We start from the raw sequence: 18106 nt of genomic DNA, 5'->3' as shown, positions 1-18106 counted from the left end.
CTTCCTTTCTCTCTCCTTATTAACCACAGATCACTCTCTGTTGGTTTTCTACAGGGTAAAATTCTCCCTTGAGTTTTTGAAAGGCATGTGCCAGAACATGGACGCGCCCCTGCGCAGTGTGCGGTACAGCAGGCAATGAAAGCATGTCAGGACAAGGACATTAATTCCTGCCTCAGCACCCACTGTCGCTGCACAGTTGACTGGCTTCCAAAGCATTGCAAAAGCAGTAGCCTTCAGCAAATATGGTTTTATCTGTTACGTGTCCACAGCCGAGATACAGCTTACAGAAGAGGTCTCTTCTCTGAACAGATATAGGAGAGCTAGGCACGAAATAAAGGAAAGTGACAAGAATTATGAGGCAGATGGAACAATTTCTGTATGAGAATAGACTAGACAGATGAGGACCGAGATTGACAATGAAAAGTTACAGTGGAATAGTGGTTCTTAGCTCCTTACCCCTCCCCATCATATACTTCCTTGTACAGTGGCTTTCAAATTGGAGAGATATTCCTGAAGAATTTACTTTAGGAGGAGTTAAAGCATGTGGAGAATGGTGATCTGGCTGATATAGTCTGCTTGCATTTCCAAGAGGCTTTTGACAGTTTCTTTTTTTTTTTTTTAAGGAAACTAAAAAGTTGAGGGATAAGAAAGAGGGTTATGGCATTGGAGACATGTTTAAAAGGTAGGACAAAGAGGGCAGCAGTAAATGGTCACCTCTCAGAACAGAGGGAGGTTAGAAGTGCAGGGGTCAGAGCTGTTGGAAAAGATCTGAAAATGGGTATGTGCAATGAGGTTGAGAAAGTTTGCTGATGATACAGATTACTTGGAGGAGGGGGATGAGGAAAGCAGATTGTGAAGAGTTCTTGGCTGACTGGGCAATGAGAGAGGAAGTGAAATTTAAGTTATGTAAAGGGGTGCACATGAGGAAAAACATTACCCTAAATTGATGCATAAAATAATGGCCCCTGAGCTGACCATTACCACTGACGGCCAAGATCAAGGGTTACCACAAATGAAAACATCAGCTAAAGCAAATCATATGTCAGTGCTTATTAGGAAAGGAGCAGAGAAAGTCATATGAACCCAAGAGTAACAGACTTGACTCTGCTGTGCCCTTCTGCTCCCCTCTCCTCAGTGACAGGACGGTGAGACTGGAGAAGTTCAAATAAGGGTGACCAAAGGCCCCTGCCTTCTCTTGAAAGAACAACTGAACAGGACAGGACTCCACAGCCTGGGAAGGAGTTTATTTAGGAGGGGAGGTGATGCACATCTACAAAACTCTAAGTGCCAGGTAAAAGAACAGATGTGACTACTTGTTTACTGTTGTCTGGGTGGAATCAAATGAAGCTACTGGGAACCAGCTGCTTCACCCTCCCTGGGATCCCTACCCACTCCAATGCTTCAGGCAAGGAAAAAGCTGACCTGCTGAACTTTGCCAAAAAATATTGGCTGCTTCAAGCTGGCATGGATTCTAGAGAAGACTGAACAAAATTCAGAGCAGAGGTCTATTTGGCTTGGTAAATACAGAGAAAACATAGATAGTTTAAGAAATCCATCAAACTAAATACAGTTGGAGCCCAGGACAGTATTCAGGGAAATGCTTGCTGTTCTCGGTCTGTAACTGTGGAGAAAAAAAGTTGGAGTTGGAGGATCCTTGTTCTGACCTAGCACAACTACTCTTGTATATTTAAATTACAAATATCCAGTCTACAGGCACTTAATGCTACCATGTGTGTGGGAGCTGGCACACGTCTGCCAAAGTGTTGAGAAGTGTATTTTCATCATATAGGTCAGAGGTTCTTCATCTAACAGTTAAACCCACTAAACTCTGTAACTGATCCAATACAGTAACACTTGGTTTGACAGCTGCAACTTCTGCTTTCATACCCATTTCATTCCTTCTTGAATAGTCTGGTAACTGAACACAGTGAGCATAAGGATGATTCCTCTTCTACACAAGTTTAATATTTGCATTTGTCCTTCAGTCTCTCTTCAGGCAACTTACAAGTTGTTTTCATTAAGTCTTTTAGGCAAGAATCTGTTTTCCCCACAGCTTACGTGTATAATATTTTCCATTTATTCCCTTTCACTTTCTTTTTCCTATACAAGAGTTATTGAGCCAAAGCAAATTTCTTGTTTGTGTAACCTGAAGACTTTGACTCATACACATTCGAGCAGACATCTGCAACAGCTTAGGGCTGCACTGCTTCCAGGGGTCCATCTCTGCTAGAGGTGGCCCTTCATATGGTGACTAACAGGAACATGTGATGCTTTCCCTGCAGTAGCAATTCCCAGTCTTGTGTGTCAGTTTACACTGCCACCCCAGAGTCTGATCTCAGCATGTTTATTATCTAAATAGCCCTTAAAGAACCTTAAGGGTGGGTCGTGACAAGGCTGCTCGAAAGAATGCATGGCAGATGCATGCTATGTAGCAGAGGCCTAATTGTCATTTGACAGTGACTCAGAAGACTGTTTCTTATTCAGGCTGCATTTTTTAAATATCGAAGTGCAAAGCCAGTTATTAGGTAAGCTGATAAAAGCAAGAAATTGTGTAGCTAAGAGAGAAACCCATGCCTTGCCATATGCACAGAAAGGGTTAACAGCTCCAAAACACAAAAATAATCCCTCTAAAATTCAAGGTAAAAATCACAGATGTTAAGAGCCAGACGGTCATTTTGTCCCACTAGATCCTGCAGGTTTTCAGGTAGGTGTTCTGCCTCACCAGCTGCCAGTGCTGGAGATCTCCAAGGAAGCCCATCTACACTAATGCTGGAGGGGATGCACCCAGCCCTCCAGACCCAAACAGCAACACTGACTGGTGTGAAGAGGTAGGGAACAGACAGGATTCCTTTTTGTCTCTACTTAGGGTAACACAAATAGAGAACTCCCTTTGATTTTAGGAAACTACATTACAAATGGGAGCTACATTCTATAAGAAAGGTAATGTATGCACATACTGCTACATGATATTTATTTTCTTTTTCCTTTTCTAGTATGTGTCATAGATTTAATATTGTTTTGTAAGTATGTGGAAAAGCCTAAGGCTGTCCACAAGGCTTTCCACCTGTCACTGTTCAACTGTACATGCTTTTGCATTACTCATGATCTAGCTTCATAGCTCAAAGGCACAAGTGTAGAGCTCTCACCTAAAAGAACAGGATTGGTCATAACAAGGTTGAGTGTGGGCAGCATATTCTCTGGCAAATAAAAAAAGTGGCAGGTGGTACAAAAATTGTTAAACTTGACTCAGCGATGTACTTTACTGTTTCATAAGCAGCAACAATATAATCTGCAATTTAAATACCGCTTGTGTTACCAAACACTTGTAGGCAGGATGTCACTGTTACACGAGTAAGGATAATTCTTCACAAAGTTTTGCACCCATCATTGAAGAGAATCCCTCAGGAATCAATGAAGATGAACACTATATTGTCAGTTAAACTGCTAGCTGTAATACTCAAGATACTTCCAATACATTTGAATTAGGACATTAGCGTTCAGATACTGAGATAAAGTACCAAAAAGGATGGAGAAAAAACCCCAATAAATCTTCTCTCTGTAGTCTTGTACTTCAACATTACTTGAAATACCACTCAGGAGAGCAGTTGATGGGTTCTTCCTTCCAAAGAGTCTTCAGGCGCTGGGCCCAGGCAATCAGCATCTCCTTCCTCTTCTCCTCAGACACATATTCTGGAGCGAAGCAGATGTGAGGTGCAAGGACTTTGACACCACAGAAGTGCATGATTCCATGCTGGACTCAAAGCAAAGAAAGAAATGCTTCAGGAAATGGTCTTTCACTTTCAATTCAAGAATGCGTAAGATTCAAATCTGAAACTGTTTCTCTGACCCAATATAAGGCAGGTTTTCTAAACCTGTGCATTTATCAGGAGAAGGGAAATAAATTGCAAAAATTCATTACCTGCGCTGGCAGTCACTATTGAAGGCTAGGCATTAAGCAGAGTGACACAAAAATAAGGTTAACTTCATTTATTCTGCTCTGTAGAGTTTATTTTTAAGTGCTATTAAACCCACAGAACTGTTCTCTTCGGCTGCTGTATGCTATTAAATTTGCAAGTATCAGAAGCAGCCTAAAGTTCATTGTACTGTTTGAATCTCCACAGATTGTTCCTGAACTGCAGTGTATTTCTCATCTAACTCTAGGTATTTTTTTTTAACCTTTTGCCTCTGGCTTAGCCAAATGATCCTGAATAAAGACTAGTGCCTTTCAAATCAGCTCAGCTTGCCAGTTTTCCTCTATATTTCTGAATTCACAGTCATGTTTCATGTTCTTTTTCATGCTTCAAGCTCTGCAGCTAGATAGCCTCACAAGGGTAGACAGCTAGTAATCACAATGGGTCAGAGACCAAAGAATTTAAGCACATCTGTTGTATTATATCAAGAAGTAGCTGGTACAATTTGCCTTACCACCTACATTTCTCAAAGCATGCTCGCTACTTCTGATAAAAGGGTAGCAGTAAGAAAAGGCATCTAACTTTTGTATGCTGATCATGAATGCCAAGATAATATGTGACTCCCCTCCTGCCCTGCATCCTACATGAATCAGGTAGCTATGGGGAAAAGCTATTCTGCACGCTAGGGCTAAAGGAAATCCTATTAACACCAGGAAAACTTCAAAGGCTGACTGTATAAGCTTTTTCCAGATTCCAGTCTGGAGGAAGGGCCACAAAACAACTTTAAAACTCTGTGGACTTTTAGTCTCAGGATTTTAGGGCCCAATTTATAACCTGCAGATGCGCGGAACTGACAACTTAATTATTTTTATATCACATTTCATAGAAAATAAATAATACAACTGTTAAAAATAATCGGAATAATAAAAATTAAGGCAAACAACCAAATAGTCACACATTATACCTGCATGGGCCACAGGAGATAGCGAATATCACCACTGATACTGCCTTTTGCATACATCTCTTCGCTTCCTCCAGTGGTGAAAGAAAACAGGGCTAATTTGTTCTAAAATTAAGAAAGCAGTGCTTGAGTTAGGTATGTTTAAAGAAGAGTGGCTGAACAGTGAAAAAGATATTCAGGGTCACCTGGACAACATAGATTTCTAGAGGAGGTGGTGTGCTCTTTTTCAGACCTTATATGTAGTGGCAGCTCTGAGGCAAAGATTGGTAACGCACAACTCGGCAGTGGACTGTGTGTCAGGGCTTTGGGCAGAAACAGGTTAAAAAGAAAAGGAATTACACATCTGATACACTTGTATGAAGCAGGGCTGACCCTTGTGCTATATTTGGAAACCTGTTGCTGGAAAGCACTCTGTTACTGGGAATATCCTTATTCCTGCCCTTCCTGAATGCAGAAACCTAATGTCACAGTCCCCCTTCAAACCTGTGCTTGCTTGTCACTTGCTAAGGAATAATTTGAGAACAAATTTTTCCTCATATGTTCTAAACCCCCATGTTTCTTCTGCTTCTGTATTAGCCACGGGCTCATGCTCAGCTTCTATCCTCTCAGTTTTAGCTTCTGTAATTGAAATAACATTTTTCCAGTGCAGTATCTTAACTGCCTTGAGCCTGCATTCAGCATGCAGCTATGATCACTGGGGATTACTCCTATTCATCTCAGTGAGGCAGCCATTTCTGAAATTTAACAAACTGAAATGTTTGGAATTGTTAAGAGGATCAGAAATTACAGAGATTAATATGCAGCAAATGTAAAGGTGAAACGTATTGATTGTTTCTGGATGCTGCAGTTGTTACCAAAGAAGATCCATCAGACAATGGGTCAAAATTTTCCAGGGTTATTCCTAGTGCCACGAAGCATTAAAGATTTATGAATTGTCACCTATAGATACTGATTGGAGAAAAGGTTGAGATAGTTGGGACAGAGGCTTGTGCACTGGGTATTTCAGGTTTCTGATTTAGTTTTGTAGTTTAATTCCAACCTTTGACATCTAGTCCCAGAACAGGATCTTGTCACCTATTCTAGTATGTCACTCATTACAGATTTGTGCAGTCCTACAAAAGTGGGATGAATGACAGACTATAGTTTTAGGAAATTGATCAACTCTTTGCAAGCCAGTGCACTCTGATACACCTACAAAATTATAAAGCACATTTTGTTGGCCAACTAAAAATCTCTAGGAGATTGTTTAAATCTTTAGGAACCACTGCATTCTCATTACTGTATCTACCTTTCATACAATTTTAACATATCAGAAGGTTACTCAACATGTTATCAAAGCATCATTTCAGAAGAGCGTAAAGTGAGAGCTTTAAGCAAAATAATGGAAAATAAAGACCAGTGCCCTCAAAAGCACTGCACAAATCTTGATCTTAATAAAACAACCTCAAAAACATACCTTGAGCAAACCAGAATCATAACAGCGTGGAAAATCATGAGCAAATCCTTGGACCAAGACTCTGTCCATCCAGCCCTTCATGATTGCTGGCATGCTGAACCAATACAAGGGGAACTAGGCAAAAAGTAAATTACCTTGTTAGCACAGAGAGTCTGGGCCATCCTTAGGCCTGCTCTACAGGCCAAATCCTGTTCTCTTAATCTGTTCAGATCTTGTACGTGCCTTCTTCCAGCTTTCTGTCAGGAGAGGCAGTAACTAATGCTTGGCAAAAATAACTGAAGTGCTTTCTGTTTTCAGTTGTCTCAGGGATATATATATATATATATCTGTATAACCTGAGCATCTATAGCACACTAACACCACAGTGAATGTGAGGGCTTCCACAGAAATTAAAGTTGGAATATGATGAAGCAGGAAGGTGCCATTTAATTTAAACTTAAGACTGTACAGAATTGAATCTCCTATTGCTGAAATGCAAAAGGAACATAGGATCTCATGGAGAATGTGGCCGAAGAGAGCCTTATTACCAGGAGTGATATCTGGTGATCAGTTCTGATCTGACACTGCTGACAAAAGCCATGGGATCTTAAGAAAGAGTTACTTTCACATCCTCACTTTACTGAGAAGAAAACTTTAACAGTAATGACCTCTGTTTCTAGATCTTCCAGTTAGCCCATGGGACTACAGCCTAAAGCTGTCATATCTTATTTGCATTATCTAGAAGGTTTATGGACTCTTACTCTAGGATGCATCACTATCCCTAAACCTTTGTACACACTGCAGTACAAAAGAAGCAATTCTGTAAAAGCTTAACCACCTGTGGGGCTTAATTCAAGATGGAAACAATGTAGAAACTGGGCAATCACCACTATCTCTAAAAGTGGTGAGTTTAGTCTGTAGTAAATTTTAAATTACTTTATGGTGTCTTTCAGAGGCTTTTTTTTCTGCACCAGAACATACCCAACTCTTCATAGCATTCCACAGACAGAAAATAGAAAGCAACCACTTCCTTTGGGGGACATTTTACTCTACTTATCTCAGAAGCAATAGTGTAAAAATGATGAAGAATTACAGTGAAATAAATTTAACTGAGATATGGTCACATCCTAAATTTGATCTAGAATCAGACAGTGGAACATGTATAGGCTATGTCTAAGGCCAACAGCCACACAAAGAAATGTGAGGCTGGTATTGCTTTATACAGTAATTCTGGGACTTGTAGACACCGAGGACAGAGTTGGCACAGTGGGGAATGGAGATGGGGTGTAAGGAGCTGGTAGGGAGTCCATATAGTTCTTCCGCAACTCAGCAACAAATGAGGACAGTCCAGTCTGGGAAGTCCAAATTCCCTGAGCCTACTGGCTGCTCCCAGCTGCTTGCCCACAAAGTAAGCCTTGCCCTGCTTTCTGCCAGCCTGCCTGACATCCGTGGTCACATGTTTTTGTGCATCCACATACCAAGTTTGGCCCAGAATTGGTGAATTACTGGATTTGCTGTTGTTTCAACCTGGATAACCGTGCTACTGAATTACTGGGTTTGCTGTTGCAAGGACCCAGAAAATAGTACTACTACTGATGTGTATTTCTTACTGTACCATTACTTAGAGATAAAGTGTTTATTCCTAAAGCTGTTAGTCTGGTGTCTGTTACCACATCCCAAAGCTATAACTTGGTGCCTTAAACCCTTACACAGAATTCTGTGTGTACATCAGTGTTTGCTTTGCATAAGCTCCAAGACAAAAGGGACAGTATCAGGCTGCCTGGTGGTATGGCAAGACATATTGAGAATCACAGTATTATTCTGCACTCAGTACTTTCTGGTCTGAGTTGCTCTATGCAAGAGTTTTGGAGTCCAGGCAATGGGAGCGCCAGTGTTCACAAAACATATGCAGTCAGACTACTTTTGAATAATTTTTAAGTGAAGCAGTGCTGTGAATTTTACTCAAGTATTTTAAGGTTCTAATTTCAGATGCCTTCCTAATCCTCAAAAATGCCAGCATGGAGCCATTATTTGCGTGAAAAATTCATACTGTACTAGCACAAATAATGCTTGCACATGATCCCATATTTTCTAAAATTCACATCCTATCAGAAAAACCTGACACCTTGAAATTGCTATGCTGGATATATACTGCTCTGTGTTGATGGCAGAACTACTACCTCTTTTTACTCTGGCTAGATTCAGTGTTCCTAATGCAATCTATAATCTTCTCACTATTGCCTTTCTTTCGTTCAATGCTGTATAACTGAAGACTTTTAATAACATTTGAAATAATGACCTGAAAAATCAGTAAGTCTGCTTCCTGCACCTTCTTCTGCTCTTCAGTCACATCGTTGGACAAACCTCCTCTCTTGTAAGCTTCCCATGCCTCCACGCCATAATTGAACTCTTCTGAGTTGTGCAAGCAACCTGTTTGTTGAAGTGAAGAGTCATTCCTTATCCTGTTTCTAACATCATAGACAGATAAGAATTAAATAGAAGTCACAATCTACAGTTCTAAATTGAATTACTGCTTTCCATTTTTCTCATTTTTTTGTTTTTGTTTGTGTGTGTGTAGATATTCAGCATCATCACAGCTGATGGTGATTTGATTTCAAACTGGAGAGGAATGTAGTGTAGAGCACCAAAATTTTTGCCTTTCTGTAGCTACGTTGGAAGTGCAATAAAAGGACCTAAGCTTGGCTCAAGACTGGTGATGCAGGTGGATGATTTAAGAGGATTTAAGAGAATTTTGCTAATTGCTCTGCCTCTGCATTAGAGATTACTGAAACCACCATGCAGTCACAAGCACTGTGTAGCTGCTGAAAAGCCACTGTAACTGGGAAACTCAGCAGGGGCTGGGGAACCAGTACTGGCTGGCTCTGCTGACTCTACTACAGCTGGGTGAGCTGATTCAGATATGTTTGAATCAGACATATACATTAATTCTGCTGATTCAGCTAGCAGATAATCAATCCAGCAGAAGAGAGAGCCTCATAAACTAACTCTAGCAAGTCACAGAATGGTTTCTGAAGGTATTTCTTACCCATGAGAAATGGACTTCAGAGATTGATTGTGAACATGTGGTAATGCATTTTTCCCTCTCAGTAATGTCACTATGAAACAAGGTTCATATTCAGGAGTGGACTTTTAGAAATGCTTATGTCTGGTCATTAATAAGCTGCTGCTTGTTTTTGCCAGTGTTTGCACTTGACCTGCGCTGTTTCTTTTTGATTCCTATTTTAAAGAAAGTGTTTTAGCAGTCACAGATTATATTGTGGCTTTGTGTTTCCTAACCTGGAGAAATACTGGGGCTAAATGCTAGTAAGAGCACAGTGAAAATACCACAGAAGCCTAAGAAGAGCATCACTGTTTTTGTCAAGTCTTAACTGCATCATCTAGTCATTTTTAATGGTCATATACAACCAAGGCAGCCAGGAGGTGCCAAGACAACTCAAAAGCCCAAGCACTTAAGTGCCTGGAGCTAACCTGCAGAAAGCATTTGTAATCTTGTTCATTAAGAGAAGGTCTCTGCGGTGGATTGCAAATACTGTAAAAATAGTATTTTTCCTCATTCACTTTAAAGGCAAAGCACTTTTATAAATCTCTATTATACAGACATTTCATTTTTCTGATTGAGGGGCCATTTCTAGTGATCAGATTTATTTAAAGGAAGATTATACTTGTTGGGTTCCTGCACTGACATTTCTTAGTCAATGTTAATAGACAATAAAAACCTGGGTCTTGTTAGTTGAGGGATATTTGTACAAAATAATAGCAACTGTTTTTTGGAGCGCACCTAACAGCATGGTTCTGCATTGTTAACGTAGCAGGATAGTCAAGGGGAAAGTTTGTCTCATTATTGTCAAAAAAAGTGTGTTTTGGCTAGTCTCACCAACAATATCATTTCTTGTTGCTCTTGGCTCGAACTGCATTGCATATAAATCAGACACTGTGACACTGCAGCCCTGCTCGCTCAATTCTTCCACAGCAATCCTCTTCAAAGATCCATTCAAGGACTTGGGCTCTTGATGTGCATAGACTATCAGGACTTTTCTCCCTGGAAGCAGAAAGAAAACCAGATGGTACCTTTGAGTATAACAGGCAGATATGAAACAGTTTGTGGAGCTGGGGCCTGGTCCTTCATTTTTCTGTAGTGTTTTCCAAGCAGCATAAAACTAGTGAAAACAGAATGACAGTGGCAGCATTTTGACTCCTGCTCAGCAGCAGTGAGTAACTCATGATGAACTAATCAGTGAATGCCCCCAACCCAGCAATTGTGTGCTTACACCAGGCTTTTCTAGGTGGAACTCAGTGAGTGTGTTTCCATAGCAGGTCAGTGCCCCAACATCAGCACAACCCAGTCCTTCCTCTTGAGTCAGCATTTGCATTTATTCGATTCCACTATACCCCAAAAAGCTCAACAGAGAGGGAAAAAAAAAAATAAAAGCTGTCTGCTGGTTTAGCTCCCTAGGCTGGGTCAGACAAGCTACAGTCCAGATGTGAGGGGCAGGACTGAAGCAGCGCCAGCTTAGATTCCCTCAAAATGTTGTGGAAACAACTTCTGAGAGCTCAGAGCATCTTCTGACTGCAGTGTGGGGTCCCTTCATCTTCCAGTTCAGTGCTGTGCAAGCGACAACATCGCGGTAGATAATTTAAGATGCCACTATCCCACTTCAGCATCATCACAGCGACTTCAGCAGAAAGCAACGTGGTTTCTTCTTAGATGCGAGTGAGCGAGCCATCTAGCGTATCTCAAACTGCTGACAAAGAGGATTTAAGGTAAGCTGAGTGGCAAGACTGGTATGTTGGGGCGGAGTTACTTTAAATTGATGTAACAAGGTACATCAGAGCTTTCTTGTTCAAAATTTTATTGTACAGACCATTTGATTTCTGTAATTCTTGAAAAAAATAATCACTCATCACTGAACGCAAGTGAAAGTGAAATACTTTTATGTGATAGTAATTGTTCATGTATAACCACTGCAGAGGGAAATTTCCAGGGACTATTGAAAATGACAGGATCTGCAAAACCTGAAGCTCTTGGTTCCTAACTGCCAACACAAAATCTCTGGCTTCTCCTGAGTTCAGTTTCTCCAGGGGACACAGAAGCTATATGGCCCAGAGCACCACTGCAGTGGCAGGTAAATGTAAGGTGTCAGAGATAATTAACAGAACGCAAGCTGAATGAACAAGACCTCATTTTTAATCTAATTGTAAGGGGTGATTACTGCTCCAGTAGTGCCCAGTGTCCATGGAACAACAGCTTTGCTAAAAGACTTGCAAATTGTGGTCGAATGCTATCATAAATTTAACACATGTATAGACTATTTAGCCCCCTGCTCCGTAACTTATTCTGGAATATTGAGAGCAGTTACCGCTTTGCTGTTCCTGCTTAACTCTCAGCAAATAGGTAGTTCACGGGCTGGAGCCGAGACAAGCCCAGAGATGCAGTAAGATTAAATCTTAATTAAGCTGCTGGGTTGTTGCCATGTCAGTGCGGCTGAGGGCATACGGCCACAGTGTTTGGGAAGACCACAGTTTTCAAAGGCATCACTTACCGAAATAATTTGTCATTTGAAAAAAGTACTACCTTAGTATCCCCACTAAAACCTGCCGACATGCCAGCGTGCCCCAGCCTGAAGCGAACAGCGTTTTCAGTCCTGTTTGTTCTTACCTGCCATTTCCCAAACCACTTTGCAGGTTCTCTCTCTCGAGCCGGATGCAGCCTGTGAACTCAAATGACAAAACTGCTGATGGCAGAGCCATGGGGAAGAGGCGCAGGCCAGGCCGCCGCGCCGGGAGGAGCCGCGCCGCTGGCTCGGCGTGCCCGCTGGGCCCGGCCCAGCGCTGGGCTCTCGCCGCCGGCGGGACGGAGGAGGCGCGCTCGGCGATCCCCGCTCGGCTTGGCCCCGCTCTCGGCCAGGGCACCGAGCGCAGGCTCGCCCTCGCACAGCCCGCTTCACCCGTGCGCGGCACCGCCCCGGCGGGGAAGGCGCGGGGCGCTCCTCCCGCTTGTTCGCGTACCCGCTACGCCCGGCTCGAACCCGCAGCGCTGCGCCGCCTGCCCCGCCCCGGGCAGGCCCGCGGCCCGGGCTGCTTCACCTGCGGCCCGGCGCGCCCCCGCTGCCGCCCGGCCCGGCCCGGCCCCGGCGCCTGCGCTCGCGCGGGGCGGGGGCGCGCTCGGCACCACCCGCCGCTGCGGGCGCGTCCCCCGGCGCTCGTGCTCGGGCCGCGCGCGGGGGCGCGCTCCGTGGGGGCTGCTGGTCCCCGGTGCCGCCGCGGGGGAGGCGGGGCGGCTCCTCACCCACCGGCCGGCGGCCCAGTGCCACCGGTTCTGGTTTTCAAACGGAGAATCCCAGGTGGAAACCGAGTGACCGGGCCCAGCAGGGAAATGAACGGGCGAGCCGCCCGCGCCGCTGGCAGCGGGTGCGCAGGAGCCTCCGAGCAGACCTTGCACCGCCTGCGGTTTCCAGCCGCTCCCGGGGGCTCGGGGGAGACAGGCGCCCCCCCTTCCCCGGGAGAAGGGGACACGCGTGGTGCTGCGGGCCCTGGGGACAGCCCTGTCTGCCAATGGGCAGCAACAACGTGAGAAACCAAGGGTGCGGCTGCCGCTCAGCAGCGTATGTGGAGAACAAAACATGAGCCCGAGCTCTGCTGGGCTGCGCTGTCCTGGTTGTGCGGGAGGCAGCGCGGTGCAGAACTGGGCAGGCACTCCAGAAACCCAGACTGGAGTTAAAAGTTTGCTTACCCTCAGGTAGGATGTCTTATTTTTGTCTTTGCATCCCTCCTGGCAGCAGAAATAATGAGATCTGACAAAACGCTCAGTTTTAAACGGCTAAGGGTTGTTTGCGTTAGTATACTGCTAGCAAGTAGAATTCACCTTTGTGAAGGCTGGGCTAGGAAAGCTGACATAGATGTAGCCCAAAGACTTTGATTTTTGTTGTTGTTTTATTAGAGTTGCTTTTTATAGCGCAGATAAATGACCAAGCCAAAAGTTTTCCTTCTTTTCCCCCTCCACGCGTGAGACCTATTTATGGTAAGACGTGGGAAACTGAAGGAAGAATGCTAGTAGTTTATATACTGTACCTACATAATAGCTGACCAACTACTTAATATGATACCTCACAAAAACAGTAAAGAAAAGATTACACTGGTCCTGCTAACTTTTTTGCATTCAAAACTCAGTGAATATTCGAGTACTTCCAAGGGGTCTTTTTTTGTTTTGCTTTGTTTTCCCTGTTCCTGCTTTCCTCCTCTGGTCACCCTGCAGTGGAAATTGTTTCTGCCTGGACATCACCCGGGCGTTGGCTGGGTCACTGCCAGCACGCACCCTCCTCTGGGATCCTGTTTCCCTTCCCATCCTTATCTCCTGCTATCAGGAGCCTGGTGGGGGTGGATGATGGCTGCCACCCAGCCCATGTGTCCAAAACTTTCCCTGGGCTGGGTGGGAGCTGACACATACTTGGGCTTACCCTGACATGGAGTATCAGAAACACTCCTGGATTCCCACCCAGGTTTTGCCATAGCTCCTGGACTGAAAATTATCTTTGTGGGTTTGTTTTTTTTTATTTTTTTTTATTTTTTAAATTTTTTTTTGATTTAAATTTAATGTAAAGAGTGAGCATAACCTGCACAAACTAAATGGCCAGTTTTCTCTTGGAGCACAACATATTTTTGCCCTCCCCAATATATAGTTACCATATATATCATTAATGTTAACAACATTTGAAAAGGTCTACCTGAATATAAAAACAACATTAAAAAGGGAGTGTATTTTGTGGGGGAAGGACTTCAGAGAACATATTCACTATGCATCAGATGGATAGACACCTATGTTAACATATTTCACAGGTGTTTAAGAGGAAAGGTGGTTTATTTTACTACCAGTATATAATAGGCTTTTAAAATAGGAAAATACTGCAATGCTGTAGGTGTGCATTGTGATTTTAGACAAATGAAAGATGCAGGCTCAGTGTTGAGGAGTTTATGAATTTGATGAGCGTGAAAGCATTAAATATTTCTCCACATAAGACTGACAGCAGTGATCTCACTGTAGAGTTGACACTCCTGACCCTGGCCCTCCCACTTCCAAGTAAAGTTGTAAGAGTTTACAGGATTAGTTCCTGTGTTAATTCCTAATATATCCTAAAGTACCTTTCTCTCAAATATTGTCAGAATGATCTCTAATTTTCACAAACTGAAAAAAAAAAAAAGTTCCTTTCTTGTTTGTATTTGGCCAAGGCCCATTAGAAGGACTTCAGCAGCCACATTGAGCAATTTATTAGCGATCTTGTGAGCACCCATTAGTTTTTCAGAGGTCTTCAGAGGGTTCTTTATGAAACTTAAATGTCATAGTTTTAGGAATCCATTTATTTTTGCTGTTTGGGTAACTGTGTGGGACAGAGTGAAATTTCTTGTACCCTCCTCCCCCTGCTGCTTCTTCCCCTGCCTCCTTTAAAGTTAATTAGCACTCTGGAAGTGTTGCAGTAGCTCAAACACCCTCTGAGATTTTAATTTTGCAGGCTGGAAATGTTTCTTATTATCCCCCCTTTGATATCCCTCTCTTTAGTCCTCCTTTGCAATAAGAAAAGGTGAGGTTTTTTCCATTAATATTTTTGAAGGACTTAATCACTGATTAGCAATGAAAAAAGTAGCTGTGGCTAAACTGGGAGAAAATCCTCTTGTTGCTGTCAACCATTCATAAGCATTAGCTGTGTGAGCTGTACTTCATAGGAAGTTTGGAAGTTTACAGTTTCTCTTGCTTTCAATTGACATGAACTGTTTATCTCTTTAACGTAAGATCGAGAGCATAAGAAAATGAAAATTATGGTAGTGATTCAGACCAAGGGTCCGTTCAGCCCAGTCTCTAACCCTGCTCAGAAGTAGGTGCCTAGGGAAGAGTAAGAGCAGGTAAGCACATATGATGCTTACTTACTTACTTACCTACTATGTATGACGAGACCCCACTACTCATAGCCTGCAGCTATCTTCAGCTCAGTCCTGGGCATGTTGTAGTTTGTTTATATAGTAACCTCAGTTTACCTCTCTGTCAGGCACTTTTCCCAGTCTCCTTGTGAATCCATGCCAGTCCCTTAAATGTGCACTGTCCTTGGCAAGGACTTTGACAGGCTCGATGCCTACTGTGTGAGGAACAATCCTTTTTTTCTTGCTTTGCATCTTGTTCCTTATCAGCTTCATTTGATACCCCGTAGCTCTTGTACTGGAAACGACAGTGAAGAATTGATCCCTGCTCATCTCCTCTGTCCATTGGTGATTTTATGGACCTGCATCATGTGCCTCCTGAATCATCTCTTTTCTGGACTGAAGAGTGTTCTTCAGGGGATCTTTGTTCAAAAACTGCTCTGTACTTTCAGTCCTTCCTGGTGCTCTTCTCTGCCCTTTTCCAGTTCTGCTGTATCGTTTCTTGAAGTGAGGGAACCAGTTCTATGTATAATATTCACAGTATGGATGCCTCTTGGATTTACTCAGGGGTATAATGATTTTCTGCTCTGTGGTCCTAATAATTCCTACTGTAATGTTTGCTTTTTGACTGCTACTGGGTGTTGAGCTGATGGATGTGTGGAAGTATCTGTCATAATCAGAAGATTTTACTCCTCTGTCGTGGTAGTCAGCTCAGAGCCCTTAATTTTAGATCTGAGGCCAAGTTGCTTTGTTTGTCTCCCATAAGCTCTCTTAAGATTCACAAAAATTAAAAACAACTTGTAATTGCCGGGCCTACCGAGCAGCGTCCAGGACACTGTGCTAGTCTTAGCTCCCTTATAGGTTAGAAACAACCCTTGTGCTCTGTGCATGACCCATAGGAGGAAGTTGGTACAAGTTGGTAGCTTATATACTGTTCTTCAGATATATTCTAGGTACACTTCTCTACTACCATCTAAAATACTTTTCATTTGTAGCCCCAAACCCTCTAATGAAGATAACTTCTTTTTTTTCTCTGAAATACTTGTCAAAGAACATGCTTTTCTGTTGATTTTATTGGGCCAGAGGATTGGACACAGCTGAGGGGGGCAGAGATACCTCTTGTTTTATACAGTTGCAATATTTTCTTCTTGGATCACTTATTTAGGAAGTTCAGGAGTTGGATTCAATTCTGTCTTCAGCTTGAGGGAAACCAAACACCTATTCCTAAAGAGTGACCCCCACGACAAACTGGGGGCTATTCTGTAGCAGGTACATCATCAGTTCCTGTTGAAGGTGTTTCACTGCAGAAAAATATCTTGAGTTTCGGTGAAGGAGAAGAAAGAATGCAGGCATGATTTTGTCACTTAGACACTGGGATGGCCTTGGAACATGAAGGCTCTAGTCCTTGTGTGAAGTATTGCTGAAACCTTTAACATGCAACAGCAGCTGGGTGCGTACACAGCTCCTACTGTGCTCTGAAAGAAAAGCCCGTGCGCTCTTTACCTGAGGTTAGGCATCAACTGGGTGAGAGTTTTGAAGGTAGCGGGAGCTCATTTTTGACTGACTGTCATTTATGTGATCTTAAGTCTGTATTTCTTTTTTTCTTATTTTTTTAGTTAAATATCTGGCCTAGAAAGAAAATAAGTTGTCACAGTTCCCTTTGAGGACTCTTTCATTCCTACTACCATGAAGCAGAGTTAGCATTAACTGAAGGAAAAGAGAAAGTTCTCATAAGTAGGAAACTGTGATTCATGTCAAAGTAAACATTTAAACTGAAAACTAAGAGGCTGCACCTGGAAATCTCAAAACAAGTGTGCTTAATTTAGGAATTTTCATTGGATATTGACCTTACTTTTTTCCCTTTCCTTTTAAGATATGTTTTAGTTTCCAGGTCAGATAATTCTGTGGCTATGCTTCCAGTGGTGTTGTATTGGATGTCTTCTACAGGCTTGGAGTTTGGTCAGATGAATAACCCTTACGTGACAAAGCAAGGCTGAGATATGGCAAATAAAGGAAAACAAAGCACCCGAGAAAATAGAAAGTATGAGGAAGGCAGCAAAGTAGGCCTAGTGGGATGATGATCAGTTTGAGAGAGATTTATAGCAAAATGGGAATCAAGAGCTGGATGTGAGCCTAGGTGGTTTTCCAAGACAAAAATTTGCCAAGGACTGTCAAGTAAATCTCCTAGCTAGTAACAAGGCACATCTGGCAGCTTGCTTCTGTCCCCTGGTGAAATGAAGTATCTTGTGAAGTTGGAAAGAACATGTAACTAAAAAGGGAGAGAATCATTCATATAAACCTTTTCATTAAAAGTTGGTCCCTGGTTCTCTTCCCCAGTATGGAGACAAATTTCACTGGCTTCTTGCTTCCCCTTCCCTTTCCCCTTCCCAGCACATTGCCTGCAAGCTCTTCCCCTGTTCTTCCTTCACTAGTCACAGGTAGGATGTCAGTTTGGATAGCCTCGGGCTACCAAATGGTATTCTGGAAGCCAGACACACATCAGATGTCTGCATTTTATTTTGTTCCTAAGTATTTTATGCTTTTTTGAAACCAGCTGTTATCCATCCCTAAAGAGCCCATTAATACTTTCTTAATTGTTGCTGGTTAAGTTCCATGAGCAATCACTGATTTTAAGCTATTCAGTCATATTCTGCACACAAAACCATCTCCATTTTGTACAAAGTACTTTTAAAATACTCTCTGAAAACAGAAGCCAAGAAGCTTTTGTATTCTATTTTCCTCAATAAATATCTGCTCTTAATATTGCTCTGAAGTTATTATTGGTGATAAAAATGTCCACGATCATAAGGTGCATATAACTTGGCTAGGAATGGAGAGAACCAGCTCAGTGACCTGAAATACTTGTCCAGGAGC

At 42.7% G+C, this 18106-nt stretch overlaps 2 protein-coding genes across 4 annotated transcripts in view; one reads left to right on the top strand and one right to left on the bottom strand.

Annotated features, from left to right (window-relative positions):
* Positions 1 to 1938: 1938 nt before the first annotated feature.
* Positions 1939 to 12754, bottom strand: NQO2 (N-ribosyldihydronicotinamide:quinone reductase 2). 3 transcript variants are annotated; one of them, XM_055705537.1, is made up of 7 exons: positions 12615 to 12754; positions 11985 to 12036; positions 10203 to 10367; positions 8607 to 8737; positions 6329 to 6442; positions 4876 to 4977; positions 1939 to 3751 (listed from the first exon to the last, which is right to left on the bottom strand). In XM_055705537.1, exons 2-7 carry the CDS (start codon positions 11989 to 11991, stop codon positions 3578 to 3580), a joined length of 693 nt encoding a protein of 230 aa, XP_055561512.1. In that variant the 5' UTR covers positions 11992 to 12036; positions 12615 to 12754; the 3' UTR covers positions 1939 to 3577. The 3 variants fall into 3 exon arrangements, with proteins under 3 accessions (XP_055561512.1, XP_055561511.1, XP_055561510.1); XM_055705536.1 differs by lacking the exon at positions 12615 to 12754 and adding an exon at positions 12413 to 12491; XM_055705535.1 differs by lacking the exon at positions 12615 to 12754 and adding an exon at positions 12335 to 12461.
* A 143-nt stretch (positions 12755 to 12897) lies between these two features.
* The window catches only part of DUSP22 (dual specificity phosphatase 22), an 89799-nt gene continuing 84590 nt past the window's right edge, over positions 12898 to 18106 (top strand). The window contains exon 1 of the mRNA XM_055705533.1: positions 12898 to 13064. The gene's annotated coding sequence lies outside the window, so the exon portion shown is untranslated. The remainder of the gene's footprint in view (positions 13065 to 18106) is intronic.

This window comes from Falco cherrug, chromosome 3 (assembly GCF_023634085.1).
Source record: "Falco cherrug isolate bFalChe1 chromosome 3, bFalChe1.pri, whole genome shotgun sequence".
Lineage (NCBI taxonomy): Eukaryota > Metazoa > Chordata > Aves > Falconiformes > Falconidae > Falco > Falco cherrug.
This window is presented reverse-complemented; position numbering and strand designations above follow the sequence as displayed.